The sequence below is a fragment of the Echeneis naucrates genome, chromosome 16 (assembly GCF_900963305.1).
Source record: "Echeneis naucrates chromosome 16, fEcheNa1.1, whole genome shotgun sequence".
NCBI classification, from domain to species: Eukaryota; Metazoa; Chordata; class Actinopteri; order Carangiformes; family Echeneidae; genus Echeneis; species Echeneis naucrates.
Window position 1 is genome coordinate 8,052,517 of NC_042526.1, and position 19,948 is coordinate 8,072,464.

At 41.7% G+C, this 19,948-nt stretch overlaps 1 protein-coding gene across 1 annotated transcript in view; it reads left to right on the forward strand.

Annotated features, from left to right (window-relative positions):
- The window catches only part of tmtc2b (transmembrane O-mannosyltransferase targeting cadherins 2b), an 80,408-nt gene extending 66,617 nt beyond the window's left edge, over window positions 1-13,791 (forward strand). Inside the window, exons 9-12 of the mRNA XM_029522861.1 lie at window positions 1,773-1,854; window positions 3,742-3,856; window positions 7,256-7,319; window positions 11,724-13,791. Of these exons, the coding sequence (XP_029378721.1) occupies window positions 1,773-1,854; window positions 3,742-3,856; window positions 7,256-7,319; window positions 11,724-11,903 (441 nt within the window). The 3' untranslated portion in view covers window positions 11,904-13,791. The remainder of the gene's footprint in view (window positions 1-1,772; window positions 1,855-3,741; window positions 3,857-7,255; window positions 7,320-11,723) is intronic.
- The last annotated feature ends 6,157 nt before the right edge of the window (window positions 13,792-19,948 follow it).

The following is a 19,948-nucleotide window of genomic DNA, read 5'->3' on the forward strand; positions in this document are numbered from 1 at the left end:
GGCATTCGTGCTTTGGCTCGGAGGCATTGACATGCGTTTGACTTGACCCAAAAAAAAAAAAAAAATAGCATGACAAGAGAACTGAACATAAGCACTGGTTGAGTTTCAGGATTATTCATAGAGGCACACAGTGAGCCAAATGAGTTATAATCCAAAAATCTGAAGATGAAAGAGAAAGCAGTTGCCAGTTTAAGGGAGTGCAACAGCAAAGTAATATAACAAGTCGTGTAACAAATTGCCTGTCTAGGGAACTGTATAAGAACTGTAATACCATTTCTTTTTAAGAGGAGCGATGAGAAATGAGCAACTGGTTACGTTTTTAGGGTTTTTTACTCTTTCCCATATAACTTACTCTGAGCACACGTCTCTATTAATATACATAAACCAAATCTTCTGTCCACTCACAACTGGAACTCATTTTAGCGTGTGAAAGCTTCGTTTGGAGCTTTAACAAACAGACCTAAGCCTCTGCCAGCATAAGCCCAGTCCGCTCTAAAACACGTGCATTCCTCCATATGTGAATTAGAGTATATAAATACACAGAGAAGGTGAATTTCAGGCTGGAACTGGGATGGCTATATGGGTGTCATCAGTTATATTAAGCATAAACCCAGCGTAGGTTTGATTTTCCACAGCAACAAGGGAAACCTCAGCTCATGTGTTTACATTAGAAAATTATATATTTATTGAATCTACAGCTCACTGCCTAAGTACACAGTCATTAATAGTAGAGTGGACTGATTGGATTTGAATCTGTTAAGCTATTAAAGTAAACCAAAGTCATTTGTTGTGTTTCACACTGAGTTTGTATACATTATTTTTACTCACTTGTTAAGTCCTTGTTTGATCCTCCCCCATCTTTTCTGATGCCACAGCTTTCATATGTTTGGTACAGCGCCAGTTCAATTATTTGTATTGTTTATGCAAAGGCCTCCTTTAGAGAGAAACACACACCAATGGGCTGCATTGTTAATGCTAAAACATCAGCTTCCATAGATGAGTACCCAATTTTAATTGTTGATCAGATTGCATCTGGTGCCCAACTGAGAACGGGAACGTGTTAAAGTCCCAGCTGGCCCCTCTGCTGGCCAGCTGCTCTCTTCTGTTGGAGCTGTGATTGGTTACGTGTCACTGTCTTGAGGACCTGAGGGAGCTTTTAAGGCCCACAGGGTTGCAGCAATGCTTTTCCTCATCATGCTATGCACACACTCTCACAATGGATTATTTAATCAGAAAAACCCTGTACCTCGATATGTGTGTGAATGTGTGTGTGGTAACTCTCTCTGTCTATGCAAAGCTAAACATCCCTATGGACACATGAGCGATTCTGTCTCTTTCTGCACCTCTGTGCCTTCCCACCCTCCCTCCCATTTCAGTCCACCACTCTCTGTCTTGTTTCACAGCGGTCTGGCCACACACACTGGAAAGCTGCGGCTCTGCTCTGGAAGTGCTATTTGCACAGATAAAAGTGCATAATGAATAAGCCTTTGCCCTGACTGCTCCTCCATGCCAAGGATGACAGTGCACACTTTAAGAGAATGACACACGAGCTTGAAAAAAAAAAAACCCCAAAACATTAAACACTCGTGGTCCATGCGTTTCATGTCCATTTATTAAGATTTATTGTTGAAGTAGGTCTGTGGTTCAGATTTGGACATGAGGTGGACACAAAGGTATTTCGACCGTTGCGCTGAGTGTGGTGTTTTGATAATGAGTTGTTCTAAGAAGCAGTTGAAACAATAATGGCGCTGTATGTAATCCATCATTCTCAGGGACAGAAAACAGAAGCAGAGCGGTACTTCCTGAAGGCCATCCAACTTGATCCCACAAAAGGCAACTGTTACATGCATTATGGTAAGCACTGATTTTTATTTTCCTTTTTAACTTTTAATCTAACAGTTCTCGACGTTTATGCTTATAAGCACCAGTGTTTCACTTGGCAGTTCAACACAGACACGTTGCACTTGTGTGCACAAAGGCAGGAACTAACACACCTTGTCAGGTTGTTTGGAGGAATAGTGTTGTCTGACCCTGTTTGCCTTGTCTTCCTTTAATCGGCCGTGATGTTGGGCTGTACGTGGGAAGTCAGGGATCACAAAAAGAGAGGAAGATTTCCTCAGATTGTTCTCTTGGATTTGATAGAAATACAGAACGTGACAATTTCAGCGTGCTCGTTTGTCTCACATTTCTCTGGCTCACTCTTGACTTGAAGGGTTAACTTTATGGATTTCTTCCTGTCAGAGTGACAGTGAGTTTGAGCTGACGATTGTTAGTTCCCACCTTTAAATGCTTTGAAAGCCTTGGCTGTCTGATAGGGCATTTTATGATGAACACGCATGTCAGTTAACTGTCACTGCACCAGCTCACATGTGGTATTTAAAATTGTCAATACACCACGTCAATGGTGGATTTTTGCATTGTGTTATAGCGAGACACGTCTAAGTTGTCACAGTTTAAAGGTTAGGAAATCAGTTAATGTGGAACTGTGTTGATCCAGACAACACTGTTGCATAGGCAAAGAATATGATTTGATTGTTTGATATTTGATTGATTTGATTAAACATAAAAGAGCAGTAGACTAAACAATAGGGCTTTGGTGTACGATACAGATTCATATATTTACAGTTAAGCAAACAAAGTGCATTGTGGACAGCCCTTTTTGATGAAGTACTGTATATAAATCATCAGAAAATAAAACCATCACAAAAAAATGTAGTTCTAAAAATGAAACTGTTTCATGGTCTTAAATTTAAAAGTGGCATTTTTTTTTTTTTTTTCCAAAAACAATTCTCATATATTTGTTAAAGTGCAGTAATGAATTATTCTAGGCTTCATTGACCTTATTGGATTTCCAACAGGGTTTCATTCTGCTCCTGTATGATTGCGAAATAGGTATTGAATTGCATTCTGTGTGGCATTAAAAGGATGTACGCACTCTCTGATTGAATTTAATTTCTCACAAACCGTGGGCTGAGGCCTGTGCTCAAAGCGAGACTTTCCAAGTCACATGTCCCCATGATGAGAATGACTCAAACTATCCCTGGCCTTACATATTGCAGTACACTCCTAGGTTTGGATATATACATACATATCGATGCAGGTACTTTCTTCCCTTTATTGTTTTGATTTGATTTGCTTTAATGTCATAAACCCTCTTTAACTGCAGAGGTGTTTGTAACCTGGAGCTACTTTACACTCAATCGTGCTTATTTCTCATTTTCAGTCCGTCTCTCCACAGGTCTCACAGCTTCAGTTTCACCCACAGTTATTAAGGAAAATATGTTAAGGTTCACTTGGTGGGTTAGCATCCTGGTACAGTGGTGAGGCTAACCAAAGTCAACAGGGTATTCATTCCTCTCTAAACCTGGCCCTGTGCAAGGGATCCACCCTTAGTTCATGGCCCCGTCAGCCTTCCATAATCCCAGTTCTTTGAGTGGGTCCACAAATGTTCATGGCAAAAGTAGCCACACCTGTAAAAAGTCACAAAGCCTCAATTCAACATAATTTTCATTTTAGAAAAACAAGTCAATTAACATCAGCTAATCGGAACAAATGTGTCTGAAAATGGGCCAAAAGGTGATGGACCTCGTATCTCGTGTTTCAGAATAATATTTCATGGGCAGATCAGGCTGTCCCTCCGCTGGGGCCAAAGGAAACACTTCCAGGCTGAGTATCCGTCAGTGCCTCCGTGGGGATCCCTCAGCGTTTTAACTGTGCTGCTGTTCTCTCCTGCCCTGCCAGGTCAGTTTTTGTTGGAAGAGCTGCGGCTGCTGGAAGCGGCAGAGATGGCAGAAAAAGCTGCACGTCTCGACAGCGGGGAGTTCGACGTGGTTTTCAGCGCAGCCCACATGCTCAGGTGACTGTTTAATTGGAATTCCTTTTATATATATATATTTGATCATTTTTCAAAGCCTGTGTATACTTCACTTTCTGTAGATGAGCTAGTCTCTGTGCAGTTCTGCAAAGCCAAATAGTAAGGCAGGTTGTGTATGACAAGGAGGTCTACTGTCTGCACAATTTATCCAGGGGCTTACACTTCTACTCAGCCAGTGTGATTTTCTTGGCTGTACTTCGTAATCCTCTTCTCTCGCTGCAGTGCCAGCCTGAGAGCTGCTGGTTTGTCTTAGCTTGCTGTGCAGCTATGTATCTTCATATGCTCGCTCTCTCTGCGTCTTTCCACACCTCTCTCCCACTCTGTCTCACTCTTCTTCTGCTGTCTCTGGCTCCTACTTGGAAACCAGCTTCCAAATCAGTGCAGGGTTCAACTGATGATGAGCTCAAGCGGCAAAGCTGTAGCAGCCCACAAGCTGTTGTGTTTCGCAAGCCATGAACGGAAATGTGTAAATACACCCATGTGCCAACTTAAAGTCCACTGCACTGCGAGCTGAATAAACCTACAAAATTATATTAGCCAGTATAAAGATTTCCCTGTTTAAAGTCATCATGGGTAGCTTATGGCTTTTGGATTAAAATTACAGCAGACTTTAAAAGAGTCATACTTATCTTGAAACGCCTGCTTGATAAAGTCTTTCCCAAGAGCTACACATTTCTATTTAAGAATCCTACCCAGCTGCTTTACGCGTGGTGCTCCCCCCACCAGTCCACTCCTGCAGGATCTTCACCACCAGCAGCTTTCAGTGTTGAGAGCCTCTTCCAGGGAGCAGACCCCTGGCAGCCGAAGAGTTTCAAGCAGAGTTCAGGGCTGATCTTTCCTCCGCTTGCTTGGCATGGGGTCCCTTCTCCTCCACAGCTCACGGTCTTTATGCTGTTTGTCTTGGATGCAGACATGGAAAGGCCCTCGGTTGGAGGGGACATAAGTGAATCTACTCAGGGGAAGGGAAGAGATTAAAAGAGGGGCAGATGCGCTCAGATGTGCAAATGTGTTTTTATTGCTCTCTTGAGCCTTTTGAGTTTTTGATCATTTTGCTTCCAAAGTAATAATTTCTCTTTAACTCCCCAGGTTTTTTTTTTTTTGTTTTGTTTTGTTTTTTTTGCTTGTTTTTTAAATACTAGAAGAGGCCAGGTAATGGTAGAGCATGTGAGGATATATTTGCTCGTGAATATTACACTTGGCATCATATATTGTAGTCTCAATTCACCTGAAGCTTAAAAAAGACACACACACACACACACACATTATGTGTCCTCATAGTTGACCTCATAGCTTCCCGCAACAACCACATGTCTGAAGTGGTAATATAATTGACCATAACTTTAAGATTGCTTTGCACATTTTCCAACTGTCATGATGTTGGCTTCACCAATTTGTGCATATTTGGCTGTTGAAAAGTGTATAAATTGGTTTGACTTAATAGCCTAATGAGGGAAACAAAAAGAAAAAGTGGCAGTCAGTTTCTTGAGGTGTAAGGCACATGCAGGGAAGATGCCTGTGTCCAGTATTGCATTTTAATACTGATGGTGCTACTCAAAAAAAAAAAAAAAAATCGAATGGTAATATTGAATGACTGATACAAGTGCAAATATGAGATGCAATTTGTTCTTCCAGATATTAACATCGAGCAGCGTCACCCTAAAATGCAGCACTGTCAACTGTTGTGATTTGTGCACGTCTTAGGTTAATAAAGCATATCAACAAGATGTCGGGGTAAAAGAATCAGCGTAGGAGTTGCCGATTTGAAAAATGTTCAAGAATTCTTCCCTCTGGGGGTTTTCCTTTTATATATAATTCTCTTGCATTTTCCCATCACTCTCCCTCCCTTCATTCCTTCACTCTTGTTGTCTCACACTCTTCGTCTTCTTCGGGTTTAAACCCAGGCGGCGGTTTACATACTTGGCCTCCATTGTCTTCTGCACTCTCAACACCCACACTCGGACGAGCCGATGAGGTTCTCCAGCTCCTTTGGTTGTGGCGTGGCAGTTCTCCAGTTCTCCTCTGATAATGTGTTTATAAATGTGATAATGATATTATAGAATTTGATTGGCACATATTTTTCCTCAGAGGACTGTGCTTTCTAAATATTATACTGGCAAACAAACATATGGTTGTGGTTGGAAATGAAACCCACATTTATAATCTCAGGACAAATTCAGCAACAAGAGTCAGTGTATGTGTCTTTCCTGGAATGCTGGAATTTTTTTGTTTTTTGTTTTTTTTTTACAGAGCTGGAAAAATTCATTTGTACATAAAAAAAAAAAAAACAGCAGTGGCGGGTTCTTGTTCTATCACTATTATGCTGGTGGATAATGTGTTGGATGAAAAAATAAAGATTCTCGACTAATAAATCAGTGAGGAATTAAGCATGAAGCATGTTTGACAGTTCCTTTAAAACCAGACACAAATACTAGGTGTTTACTTTGGCTACTATGAGCCGGTAATCTGAAAATAAAACCTTTGCCTTTTATCTGAAACAGTACGGTGACGATCTCTTAACAAACTGTGACAGCCAAAATGAAACTGGTTTCAATGGCCTGACTTACTTTGATCATTGCAATTTTAGGGGCTCCAGAGCCAGCCGTCAGTGACCTTGACTTTGTCAGAGCTTGTTTGCAATGAGACAATAGTTACCATAAATGACAAGTATGCAGCTGCGACGCATGAAGGTGATTGCAGAGATATTAATATCAGGAAAGGACTTGTGACATAGGAGCCACAGATTTGGGCACAACAGTGAAGGATTATGATGGCAAGACAAGAAGCATAATAGAGGACATTCCTGTCTTTACTGCGGGTTTTACTGGCCTCCAGAACAACATATTACTGGATCCAGGGACTCATGCTGAACAGCCATCTGCCCAATATCCTATTCTGTCGTGCTCTACCATGCTGTGGTGCATCTCTCTCATCTCCTCCGCTCTCTTGTTTGTTAGGATAGTATGATTAAATGATGCTCTGCTTCCATACTGTTTACACATCCTTCACCACTCAGCCCAGTAGGTCAACCCACATGGCATCAGCTCTGCAGAGTGGGAGGATGAATATCCCAGTTAAGTCTTTATTTGTTGATGGGTTTCCGTCTTGTCCTCAATAAGCCAAATGTCCTGACCCCGAGCTTCATTTAGAACTGAAAGTGCTTGCGGTGCACTGCTCGGCACAGATGTTATCAAGTGAGAAATGCTATCGAGAGAGAAACCTACAGGCAACTGGAGCGCATGTTCTCATCCCTCATGCTGTTCCCTCCTGCTATTTTCTCAGTGACCCTTAAGCGCTAGTAAACACACAGGGTTTAAGGCCTCATCCTAAGCCAGGAGCAATAAAGATGAATAATGATTGCCTCTCTCTGTTTTTCCTTTGCAGACAAGCCAGCCTAAACGAGGCTGCTGAGAAGTACTACGAACAAGCAGCAAGCCTGAGACCTAATGTGAGTACAGCCACAAGAAGCTAATCACCCACATTACTGTTTACCCTGATGGGCACTGTGCAATCACAGTCTGGACGGCTTTCCAATATTAGTGCTGACCGCTCGGTCCTTCTCACAACAGCCGTCATTGTCAGCAGAACTCAGAAAAACAAAGCCAAGGTTTTGTCTGAAGCGTAGAAGTTTGTTTGTGCAAAATCCATCATCAGTTTCAAAGGAGGGGCCCGGGTAAGCAAATTAAAAAAAGAATAATGATAGTGACACTCGGCCAGAGGATTTAGGCATTTGAAAATGAATGGGGTCCAGCCTTTGAGAGCTCTGACAGGAGGGGGCGGGTGGTTTAACTGAAGGCCGCAGAGGGATCAAAATATGTTTGGCATGTGGTCACCCTGTTTGTTCCTGCGACTTGATTAAAGAATTCAGCTCAGGATTAATGATAAAAATATATCTGGACCACGTTATGCAGGCATTACAGTTTAGTTCTGCAAGCACACAAACCCTAGTACAATATATATACAAACAAAATGACAAGCTAAACTTGAGTACAACAAAAGGATAAAATTTAAAATTTCCACAGAAAACCATGAAATTGAGCTCCTGTCGCCTTTGTTGTTCTCAGTGTTGATGCAGCGCTCTTCTTTTGCCAAAGCATTGTGTATTTTTAAGATTTAATTAAACCCAGATGGAAGGTAACAAAAATCATTTTTTCCATTGCTCCAAACTCATACATAAATAATATCAAGGGCCCATAGATTTGGAGATGAAGTGTGGGAATGTTCCCATTAGCTCTGCTTTATTAGTCGTGTACACCCTTTTTAAAAAAAAAAAAAAAAAAAATCATTTCTTTTTCTATTTTTGTGATATGGGCGAATCGCTGGGAGCATATGAAGCCCAGCTAATCAAAAAAAAACAAAAAAAAAAAAAAAACAACCTAATCTCTTCTGCCCATTTGGAGAGCATTAGGCAACACATCAGAAATGTCTTTAAGATGTATTTTTATAAAATACATGTTGTAAACATTTGTGTTTCCCACAGCTCTACTTCAAAGCCAAATGCATGTAATTTTCACATGACCAATTCTTGGCGTCTGTAATTGTACAAAGACACATTTTGCATCCACATCCAACCTTTTCTTTTTTTCCTCTGCTTGGTCACTTTTGCCTGGATGCCTTTTGGAATTCACATTACTTACATCTGAAGTGCAATTATAATTTAGCATCCTCATCCGTCTTCTTTACCTTTATCCTTTGTTCTTTGCGATGCAACTTGACTTAAGCCATGTATCCTGTCCGTCTTCATTTGTCATTTCATGCTTTACTGCAGCTTGACTCTTCACTCTCCAAAGGCACCGGTGGTTTATATTAAGCACATATGTCTGCTTGCTCCGAGTGAGAGGACAATTCCCTCCATTCAGGGGATTTAGTCCTTTAGTCTTACAATCCCCTCTATCTAGACAAGCTCAATCCTACCGGATGCTTGGTTTGCTTTGGTTGCTTTCTGCGCCCGATCACATCAGTCCTCTTGAGAGTTTCCCATTCTGTGTAGATATTCCTTACTAAGTGCCTATCTGGAGTCATTATGGTCAGGTCATTCCCCAACCTCACTTCACATTCAACTCTGGCACTCCGTCTTAATAGCATATACTTCTTTACGGTCAAGGCTAATATACTCCACATCTGGCCATGCCTCTGCAAGCTACGTGCCAGTTTTAGGAAGGGTAGGAAGGCAGAGAGGTTACAGAGCAGCAGGAAATGAGGAAAAAATTAAAGCTTTTGACAAGAGAACATTTTACAGAGTATTGCAAGTGTTGCAAGGGCAAGAAAGAATGCAAAGATGGGGAATAAATTACAATAGCCTTAACGTTATGAAGTGGGGGATAAAGGCCTGGGTGAGGAAAGGTGGGAGCCGACAGGGGAGACAGGAGGAAGGAAACTAAATATGAGAATTGATAAATTTTGCAAGGGCGGAGAGAGAGATCTTATGAACCTCAGATGCAGCTGCACTGAGAAGAAAACCAGGAGTCGCTTGATTTTTTTATTTTTTTTTTCCAACCAGGAGGCTTCACGTGTTATGCCACTCATCAGAAGGAATGTACAAAGCTGGCTCTACACGCGTGTTGCCCTCTGTCCGTATAGGTCAGCGCCTCGTGCGCTTTCCTGTCGGATTTGTTTCTCCAGCAACTAAAGAAACTGGCGTTTTGTTTTCGACTTTGGCTTCCCCCACAACCTGTGTCATCTCTAAAGGGAAAACTTGCAAAAGATTGTTGTACCCTATGAGATCACTGCATTACTGCAGGCTAGAGAGAATGACACAAAAAGCATAAATTGTCACTGAAACATTCCTGTGTACTTTCGCCAGCAACTAAATCAGCCGACAGCAGAAATCTGAAAGAGGCCAAGGAGATATTTTATTGGATTATTGGACAATTGTCATTCGTGTCTCTGCTGGATACAGTCCTTCTGAGCCACGTTACCAACTTATGAACTTACTGACCTCTTAGAAACATACTGAGGCCAAGAGATGATTGCTCTTCACTTAACATAGAACCCTCAACAACTCCACAAAATGACTTTAAGACTCACTTTCCAATATACACCTAAACCACTTGTCACTTCTACATCGCAAACCCAGCAATTATGCCACTTTCAACTATGTCCATATGTATAAACACTTATATTTTGGCTAGTAATTTATTTTGATTAGTTTAAATCCCAAACTTGCAAATTGATCCCCTTGCGTTCTTCTGCGGTTTGACCCTCGAATGGTGAGGTCAGACTGCAGGTAATTTATAGCTAAAATAGCTTCAGAATTACCCCGACCGTTGGAGTTAAGAACTCCTGTGAGTAACTCACTGAGAGGGGAAATGTTTTTCTACAGGACTGTAAATTGCACAATAGCGAGGGGTATCCAGTGCTTCATGTACTCTGTACATTTGGAGTCTTGGTGTTAGTCCTGCCAGCCGTTACTCAGGCCAAGCATGTGTCGCATGCTTTAGATGTGTCTCCTCTCAAGGGACGATAGGATTGTCGTAGAGTCTGTGTTCCCAATGAAGTTCTCGCACGTGGATCATCACTAATCCAGCCTTGACTCTGGATAAACAGAGGGCTGCGTTGTGAGTTTTTATAAGACAAGCGTTTAACAGCCCGACACGAGATGGCAGTTTTAATGTGAAGGAGAAGGTAAAATACATGGATGAATACACCTTGAAAATGCAAATTCTAACCTTCACACTAGCCCTAAAATAAACCAAATTTTTAGATGTCTATTTATTGAATATTATAATTGTAAAGATAAATCCATGAAATGCATTGGATCAAAGGTTTTATTCAGTTATGCGAAGGGAGCTTTTATGAGCTTTTTTTTTTCTGTTGATGTGAATGTTATGCATTTCCACATTTCACATGACATTCCACAGATTTCTCATAACATTTACAGAAAAAATGCTTTTCTCTTTGTGAACAGGCCGCAAGAAAGAAACTGAGCCTTGTGGTAGAGCACGTCAGTAGATGCCAACATTGTTTTGTGTCAGCATTCCAGAGGAATTAACAATGACAGAAATTACAATGGTCATGAGCAGTAAAACAGTAGCTTCTTGAGAAGATTAGAAATCCTTTCCACACTCCAGACTGAAATAGAGATCAGATGTGGGCCTGCCCTTAGCCTGGATACTTCATGGTCTCACCGTAATTGCGCACTGGACAGTTACGTCCTCATGACTCACCCACTCAGCCCTAGGCACCGGCAGCAATATAGAGTATATTCAGCTTGATCCACTTCAAAGTGGTGGTTGCACTCCAAACACTGCAGTGCACTATGGGTAATCTGGCCAACAGGAACCAATAGCATCCAGTGTATTCTCAGTTGATCTCCAAATGTGCTGTTACTGGACTGTTTTATTTCAAAACACTACACAACTGTTTATTTCTATATTTTATTTACTCAGCCGCTTTGATGTTTTCCATGGCTGCATGGAAAGATTAGTATTCAAAAGTGTTTAAAGTTTTTCTGTTTCGGAGTTCAGTGACCACGCAGTAATTTATTGCATCTGGCTGAGAGATATGAAACATTTCTGGTCAAAATCCATTTTTGTTGAATTATTTATACAACCACTTGTAAATGAAAACAGCTAATTTGCATCGTTCACGACGTCCATTCATGGCCTTTGACTTGAATTTTTCTGTGTAGAATATTTTAAGATCGTCTGTGCCTGGTAAATACATTCATTGTTCATTGTTTTTACACCCACGGCCCTATACATACTGAATATCTGTGTTAGAGTCCCGCATCGGTATTCTCGGAGAGAACAAGCAGTGTAACTTTGGAAAAAAGCTTTGAGTTCGCCCGAGGTGCACTCAGCAGGAAACCGAGCGCGCCCTAAAATGACTAAAATCTCTGTTTCGCTTTCAGTATCCTGCAGCGTTGATGAACCTGGGGGCAATCCTGCACCTCAACGGGAAGCTGAAAGAAGCTGAAGCCAATTACCTCCGAGCACTTCAACTGAAACCCGATGACACCATCACCCAGTCCAACTTGCGTAAGCTATGGAACATTATGGAGAAACAGGGCCTGAGGACCACGAGCCCCTGAGTTCATCCTGCCTGTCTGCAGTACCTGCCATCTGTACGCCAGACCTGGAAGGAAAGGATGCCCACGCGCTCCTCATTGCCTCCTCTCTTCCAGGAGAGATGGAGGAGACTCAGGGAGGATGTTTGCTCTTAGAGGCTGTGACTGTGCTGCATAGACCTCCTAATGACGTCTGAGTTCTGCATACACCTCAGGCCAGGAGCTTTGCTCAGAGTTTGGCCATCACTGCACAGTATTTGGACTCTTAAGAACTCTCCTTAAAATTAGTGCTCTCACAGGAACCATGTTTTTTGGGTTGTTGTTTTTTTTTTTCTTCTTTTGTCTTTTACAACCACAGCACTTGAACTTGCGGTAACACCAGGCACATGTTTGTGGGGAGTTGAGGTTTTTTTTTGTTTTGTTTTTTTTTAAGATAAGCAATTGTAGGACAAAAGAGTGAAGTCTCTCCCAGAGCAGTGGAAGATAAAATAAAGCAGAGGAAGATCTCAGAGCACTGTCCTGAGGCAATTTTCCATCGCCATCTAATAAAGCTCTTGGTTTGATCAGATGTTCTATCTTGAACTAGGAAACTTAACAAGGAAAATAGTGGACACCATCCAAAATCTCCAAATTTATCAGTGAAATACTCGAGTTTGCGTACTTTCCTCAGTTTTGCTTGTGAAATTTCACAGGCTTTCTTGTTGACCAATTGTAGCAGATGCTCTGACATTTGGTGAAAACTTGAAAAAGGGAATTTAAAATTTCTGCCATTTCAGCACAGCGATAGCCTCTAAGGAAGTGGGACTTTCACAGGGTTATGCATTATAATGAAGGGTGTGAATCTTCTTATAGCAGTGAACAGTAGCATGCAGGTGGGGTTTTTTTGTTTTTTTTTTTACTACTGCAGCCTACTGTTAAAAGTCACCACATTAACCTGTTTCTGTCGACAACATTAAGAAGCTATAAACAGATTTATTAAACTAGCTTCCCATGGAAGTCACAGAAAACAGAGTCGGGGGTACGGCAGTTCTCTGCACATCATCTGCCAACATACCTGCCACATCTACAGGAGGAACGTGCATGTGAGTGGAAATAGATGGAGGAGTTCTTCCAAGTAAATATGAGAGCTATGTCGAGGCACAACTTCTCATCACAGAACACAGCGTAGCCCGTTCGAGGGAAATGTTTTCTCGCCAATGTTTATGTTGGCATAAAACAAATTTCATTGTGTTTGTATAAATGAATCCTAATATATACCTGCATTGTGCATATTATAAAAAAAAAAAAAAAAATCATGCAGCAAAAAAGTAGCCAGACTTGAAAGTGGAAGCTCAGATCAATTTTTTGATCAAAAGTTTGGTTCATTAAATGAAGTATTTTTTTCTGTTTGGAATCTTAAGGCCTCATTTTGTATATATTCTGTGTCCTTAACATCTGCTTGTTGTTGTCAGCACACAGTAAATGGAAACGGCACCTTCCCACAGGTAAGAATATGTGCTGTTTATTACCGGCCTCGAACTTCAACTCTCTGTATCATTAGTTCATTTCATTGTAAGTTATTGCATTGTGTTACCTTAGCGACAGAAGCAGCTGGCACTGTGTTTTTAGTACATGTAAAATGAAGGAAGTGTGCGGATATGTGGCCCACAGTAGGTAAACACAATAACACCCGCAACAGAGCAGAACAGATTGACTATATGTGTGATGTGTTGCAGTCGTAATGGTGTCAGCACTGTTCTGTGTTTGGCTGTAATAGTCACTGGTGTTGGGTTCAGTGAAATAAACACAGGTCACGGTCACTCCACTCACATCTCACAAAACCCATGTGCTGAGTTCTCATGTGTTTATTAACAAACACTGATAATTGTTATTGCTTGAGTGCAAATGTTAAAAAAAAAAAAAAAAAGAAAAATGACAAAACAAGTGGTTCACTCTGTGTCTCTGCTCAGGGATCTCAAGTGGTGGGTTATTGCAGAAATTTGTTCACAGAGCGTTTACTAAATTAAAGATTTATTTTTGAAAGTTGTTGTATTTGTATAAATTATGGAGATTTGTAGGCCTTTTCCTCCTTTTTGTAATATAAAAAACAAAGCCCATGAATGATGTGCCAGAGTAGACCTTTTTTCTCCCGATGGTGCTTTTTTCCTCCACAATAAATTTATGGTGTTCTGCTTTTTGTTTTGATTTTTCTGTAGATTTCAGATGAATTTATGGAGCGGGTTTCATGTGGGTTTTTAACGCTCAACAGTGTTCAAAAACACACTGTAGAAACATCAGGTCTAAGTCAGACTTCCCTCATATCCATGTGGGACTTCAGACTTAATGGGGTGGTCTTGCATGCTGTGGAACAGGTTTTACAGGGCATTTAAAGTCCCCCCCTGTAAATTTGCTAAATCGTGTCATAAAATCAACTGAAATGGATCTCCGCTGCCTTGATCTTTGGACAACAAAGAGCACATAAATATTCCCATATGGAAGGGGTAGCACAGTTTGTGCATGTGGCTGGTGTGTTTCGATTATAACTACCCCCACAATTCAGTCCCCGCTGACAAGCAGAAGGCCCTGCCCTGAGAACCGAGCAGTCTGCCTTGTGATGTTTCTCACATGTGTACATGAGAGGTCTGCTCCCGTGATCGGAGCTCGCCATGGTGCCCGGCTCTCCTTATTGGACTGGAATGCGCCGACGCTGCTCTTCGACTGTCCTGTCGAGTTTGAATCTTCTGCTAATAAAACAGGTGCAGTTCACATATGTCAAGAAATAATGAAAAAGGGAAGCTTGCTGGTTTGTTGTGCTTCAGAGTCACGCTAAAAATCTAATTGTGCTCTCATTTTGTGCTTAACACCTCACTAAAGTTTCTTCCCGTACGAACATATACCACGAACATTGAAGATGTGTAGCAGTAGAAAAGCAGGAATTTTCATGAATGCAAATAATTTGCTACATTCCATGCTAAAAGATTGATAGCCATTTTTAGACATTTGTGGTCCCCAGATGATTATTCATAACAACTTTGGCAAATCCCTTGTTTTTCCTCTGGCACTACCTCAACGTCTACCCAAAGAAAAGGTGCAACCTTTTACAGACATTATTCCCGGCTCATGTACCCAAATGGTTTTGGTAATCCCCGACTTTTCCTCTAATACTACAAAGCTCTCAGTTGTGGTCTTGAGGGAAAGACCTAAACTGTTGGAGGTATTGTCATGAAATGTAATATTCCCAAAAATCACCTTGGTGAGTCATAGTCAGATTAAAAATTTCAGGGGCAGGGTGGCAGTTTGTCTGTTTGTCTGTTATATAAGCCTTGTTGAAAGTTTAAGCTGTTTTACACACATGCTCCTTTACCTCAGGATATTTAATCCCGAGGAAACTGATGCATATTTCCCAGATCTCTCTCTGTACAAATCCAACAGTAATAGGTTACTTTTGCTCAAACACTCATGCTAGCTCTCCTAAAGCAAACACATGTTGAGCTTTATTTATTTGAACCGCCGTGTCAGTGGCCCTTAAACAAACCATTGTTTCCAGGCTGTTATGTGTCCTCATTTGCCTCTAAACCTCTCAACACTCGCTAGCGTATAATTTTTTGTAACTGCTCGTGCTGCGCAGCTGGGAGTGTTAATGATGAATTGTGTCAAGAATCCATTTTCATTGGCACCATTTCTATGTGCAGGAGGAAACTGCAAAGAAGAGTAACAAAATGATTCTTGAAGTGATAAAGCTCTTGAGCATATTTAATTCTGAAAGATGTAAAATAGAAATGTCAGGCAAAAGTGAGATATAAAAATACAGCTCAAGAAAGTCTTTGCAACTTTACTGTTTCTCAGTCCGAATGTTCCTGTTTCTCTCATGACACCAGATAAAACCTGGATTCCCTGTTCAGCACGCAAGACAAGTCTTCAGCTCTCATGACTGACTGTGCTTCAATGTTTTATATGACCTCTTATATCCAGAAAGCTCAAACTGGAAGAAAGGAATTTTTCTTATTATGCCATGATCTGGAAAATCTTCCTGCTGTTGTCAAGCAAATATTTTGTGGTATGTGCTGATGAACTATCAGCACTTTGATCTGAGGAGCCTGAGCCAGGCGCTCTCAGCACCCAGCCAGCTTCTTTGGAGTGGTTGGCTGCGCATGATGCTCCGAAGCCTTCCCCTCTGGACCCAGTAGCCCCTGTTATTACTTGATAGAAGAAGCATTAAGATGAAGCTCCTGCATGAGATGCAAACTCTGCTTCAAATTATTGAAGCGTTTTGATGTTCGGAGAGGAAATTGTCTTTCTTTCAATGGCGGCAACGGGCGAGGTGAAATGGAAAATTGAATTGCGATATAGATGAACCGAAAAGTTTTGTTACTCTCCTGCTGTTGCCTTCGCCACATTAAGTACTGCGGAACATTCTCAGGTTCTTTGAGGAGCATTTGCTTTCTGCAGCTATTCTAATATCAAGCAGCAGACCTAAAAAAAAAAAAAAAAAAAAAAAAGCTCCAGTCCTAATCCTCCCTGCTCATACATCCAGAGTTCAGACCAGTAAGATAACAACGTATTTGTCAAAAATGACATTGTCATATCATCGGAACCACATGTGCTTGTAACAATGCCACATAGTAACACCTGGCTGGAATGAATTTTAGATATTATCACTGAAATTAGCGTGTGTGGAGAGACCGCTGGCACACAAGAGGAAATGAACACACTGGGCCATCAATTTTCTATTCAAGGCTTCAGCAGACTATATTTGGTTTTTAGCCTTCACACCAGGCTCCTGACAAGTGTACATAGTGCACAGGCCTTCTGAAAAGTTTGCCTCCCAGAATTCAAGCTTAGAGTTTTGGTGCCAGGTCTCACACAACATGTCAGTACAGACTTGCAAGAATGTTTCAAAACCCATTATGGTTTTTGACTAATTGTTGGCAGACGCACTGGTCTATTTTATTTCCTGATTTGGACTTTGTGTCTACATACACCAGCTACCTCAGTCGACACACACTCTGGGTTGTGTGTGGGTGCTTATGCAGGTGTACAATGTTAAAGTATTAAAAAAAAAAAAAAAAAAAAAGGAGTCGGAGACACAACCCAGATCACCATCTACCTAAAAAGGCCACCCCTGAGGATTTACAGAGCGCTATTAACAGCCAAACTGTAGAGACCTTCGCAACATACTGTTCTGTGTGTCTTTTTGGCAGCTGGGGCCGACTCATATAAGGAAACAGACCCATTTTTTTCCTTCTTAACCGACAGAATGTACTTTGTCTTCCCTCTTCCCTCACTGAATGTGGATAGGCAGAGCTGCAGTGTCCTCTGAGCAGGAGCAGTGCAGTGTGTGAAGAATTGCTTATATGTATATGTGCGTGTGTGTGTGGTAGCCAAAGAGGAAGCAGGTGCGGCCTGTGCGTAACGCGACATCAGAATTGATTAGTTTCAGAGACAGAGACAAGATGTGAAGATCCAGCAGTGTACTGTCAAAACAACAGGCTCTTCTCCAGACAGCTGGGTTTCCCCTCAGACGATCACATGGGCCGCATGCATGCTAAAGGGGGAAGGACTCTGTGGGCCCATAAGTCCTCTCAGCAGTACTGGCTGCTGCCAGAGATCAATGTCATGCAATAGAAGGATGGAGAGGAATTACTCATTTGACCTACAGAGAGGTGATTCCAGGTGATTTAACACTTAATGACAGCCATAGCAGAGGTCTGCAGCTGCTTCGCCAGGTGAACAGATTGCATATCAAAATGTAAAACAAGGTTTCATCAGTAGGCATGTGTGTGTGTTTTGCTGGTTGCATAAAGTTGATCAGATTTCACGTTTACTCAGTCCTCAACTTAGATCATCAGATAAATCTAGGTTGTGACCAGATGAAGATGCAGCCAGCATGATGAAAGACGTCCTGATCGCTGATCTCCACTATGGTAGCTCGACAGTCAGACTGCTGTCTGACACTGCAAAGCTGTGGTAAGTTTATTTCACGGACTGAATTGATTTGTTCTGTGAAGTTTGCCGTTGGTCGCTCCATCTCGGTCAGTGTTTACTTTAACCTGATACCCACTGAGGCTGTTTTCACGGTGTTCTGCAGTGCTGCTGTGGCAGTTAGTCCTTTCAAGGGGAGAAATAAAAAAAAAAGCAAAGTCAAACTGTATTGTCATCGTCATTTGCCTTTTGATGTGAGAGTTTCTGACAGGAATGAACTGAACCACACACGCATCACAGCAATCTTCTCACTCCTCAGGCCTCGTTGTCAATCTGCTTTCTCAACACGTAAAGAGATACATATGAAGCCTAAAATGGAAACATGGTCCAGAGTGAGGGTACCGTATGAATGCAGATAATAGAAGCAGATAATACTGTGACAGTGAAATAGTGCAAAGAGAGTAACTGTATGGAGGTCAATATGCTAGAAGTGTATCTAGAAGAAAGAACATCAGTGAGCAGGTTTCTCATCCGGCTAAAAGCTCAAGCAAGCATCTCACTATCTGAATGTTCGAACCGGCTTACCGACTTACGGGAGCATGTTAAAAATACAGAAGAGCTACTGGTTGAAGTTTGACTTCATTAGAGCAAAGAGATAGTGGCAGATGGAAAGGCAGGGCCTGTGTCAGAAGAAATATTAATCAGGCCTTTTTCACAGCTCACTCGTCTTATATGTCTGGCTCCAGAATTCTGTTATTACTTTTTACAGGAACAGGAAGCTGTCAGTCTCCACGCCGAACAACAGATCAAACAGCAAATTATCACCCCAGTTTATGTGTTTACGGTGCAATTAAATTTCACGCTTTATCTCTCTGGGCTTCGGTGGTTTCCGAAACACAGTTTGATATTTTCTCAACATTGTTTTCCTGGTTACTTGTGTTACTTTGTATCTAAGCAGTATACCCAACAGACTGGCGTGACCTCAGCAGGTGACTTCATGGCTGTTTCTGACTTTACACTGTGAATGTTGGCTTCTTATAGTGGCTCGTTTTCTCTTGTCTTTTTTTAGCTTTGCCTTGCTGCAGTAATATATTTCACTTGTCACAAAATATTTTATAAATATTTTATTACCAGTGAATTAAAACGAAAATAAATGGGTTGTTTTCCAGCATAGTCATTGATTAGCACCAGTTCCCAGTTTATCAGCTCATCCTGCAAATATTAAGGTCAACTGTGGGTCCATTAATGCAGCTCGTGGCCAGGCTGGCCAATGGAGGAGGGCTACTCTGCTTCCCTCTTTTGCCGTTTGCAGCCATCTGTTAAAAATCATTTCAAAGCACTCTGTCAATACATCCTAGGCAGCTGCAGCAATTTATTTCAAGTAGCCACAGCTATGTTTGTGCTGCTGATCACGTTGACGCACTCGACATGAACATGCAAATCAGAGAGTGACCTGTATGGTGATGTGTCCAGCTCCTCACGTAATATACCGCTGGCTAGATCAGGATCAGGAACACCTTAGACATCTGGCTCAGTGTTTTGGAAATAAAGATGCATTTTAAGGGTGGTTTTTCCTTCAGCCTTTGCTTTTGATTAAGCTCATTATCTTGCTAAAGCGTTTTTGCATTTTTATTTTTTTTTTTATAATTATTACTATTATTTTTTGCAAGCGTACCATCAGTCAGCTCTTTTCCTGCCGGATCCACCCCCAAAGCAGCGCTGTTCAGCTTGTTATTTATCCTTAGCGGAGTGGGAATGGCTGATTAAATTCCTCAGAGACCCGTTAGAGTTGGCAACCTGTCCTGTCCAGCCGCTGCCACCATTCATCATGCAAATCTAGAGCACGGACACCACATTCAAGTCGACCACAGTCTGCATTATTATACCCTTATGTCAAAAACCAGTAAAAAGTCTGCTGCTAACAACTCTGGACACTTCCTATTTGAAAAAAAATCTTATAATAACAGAAATGGGACACCAACGACTGAGTGTGGAAGGAGCAACAGGTCTCATATCAGTACAGTTCGCTTAGCCAGGTTGGACACCACCACCACTGCCCCCCCCCCCCCCCCCCCCCCCCCCCAAACACAGGTCCTGTCTCATATCTCTTCTCCCTGCAGTAGCTGACCAGGTAGCTGGCTCTTGGACAGACGGCGGGCCGCTGTGTG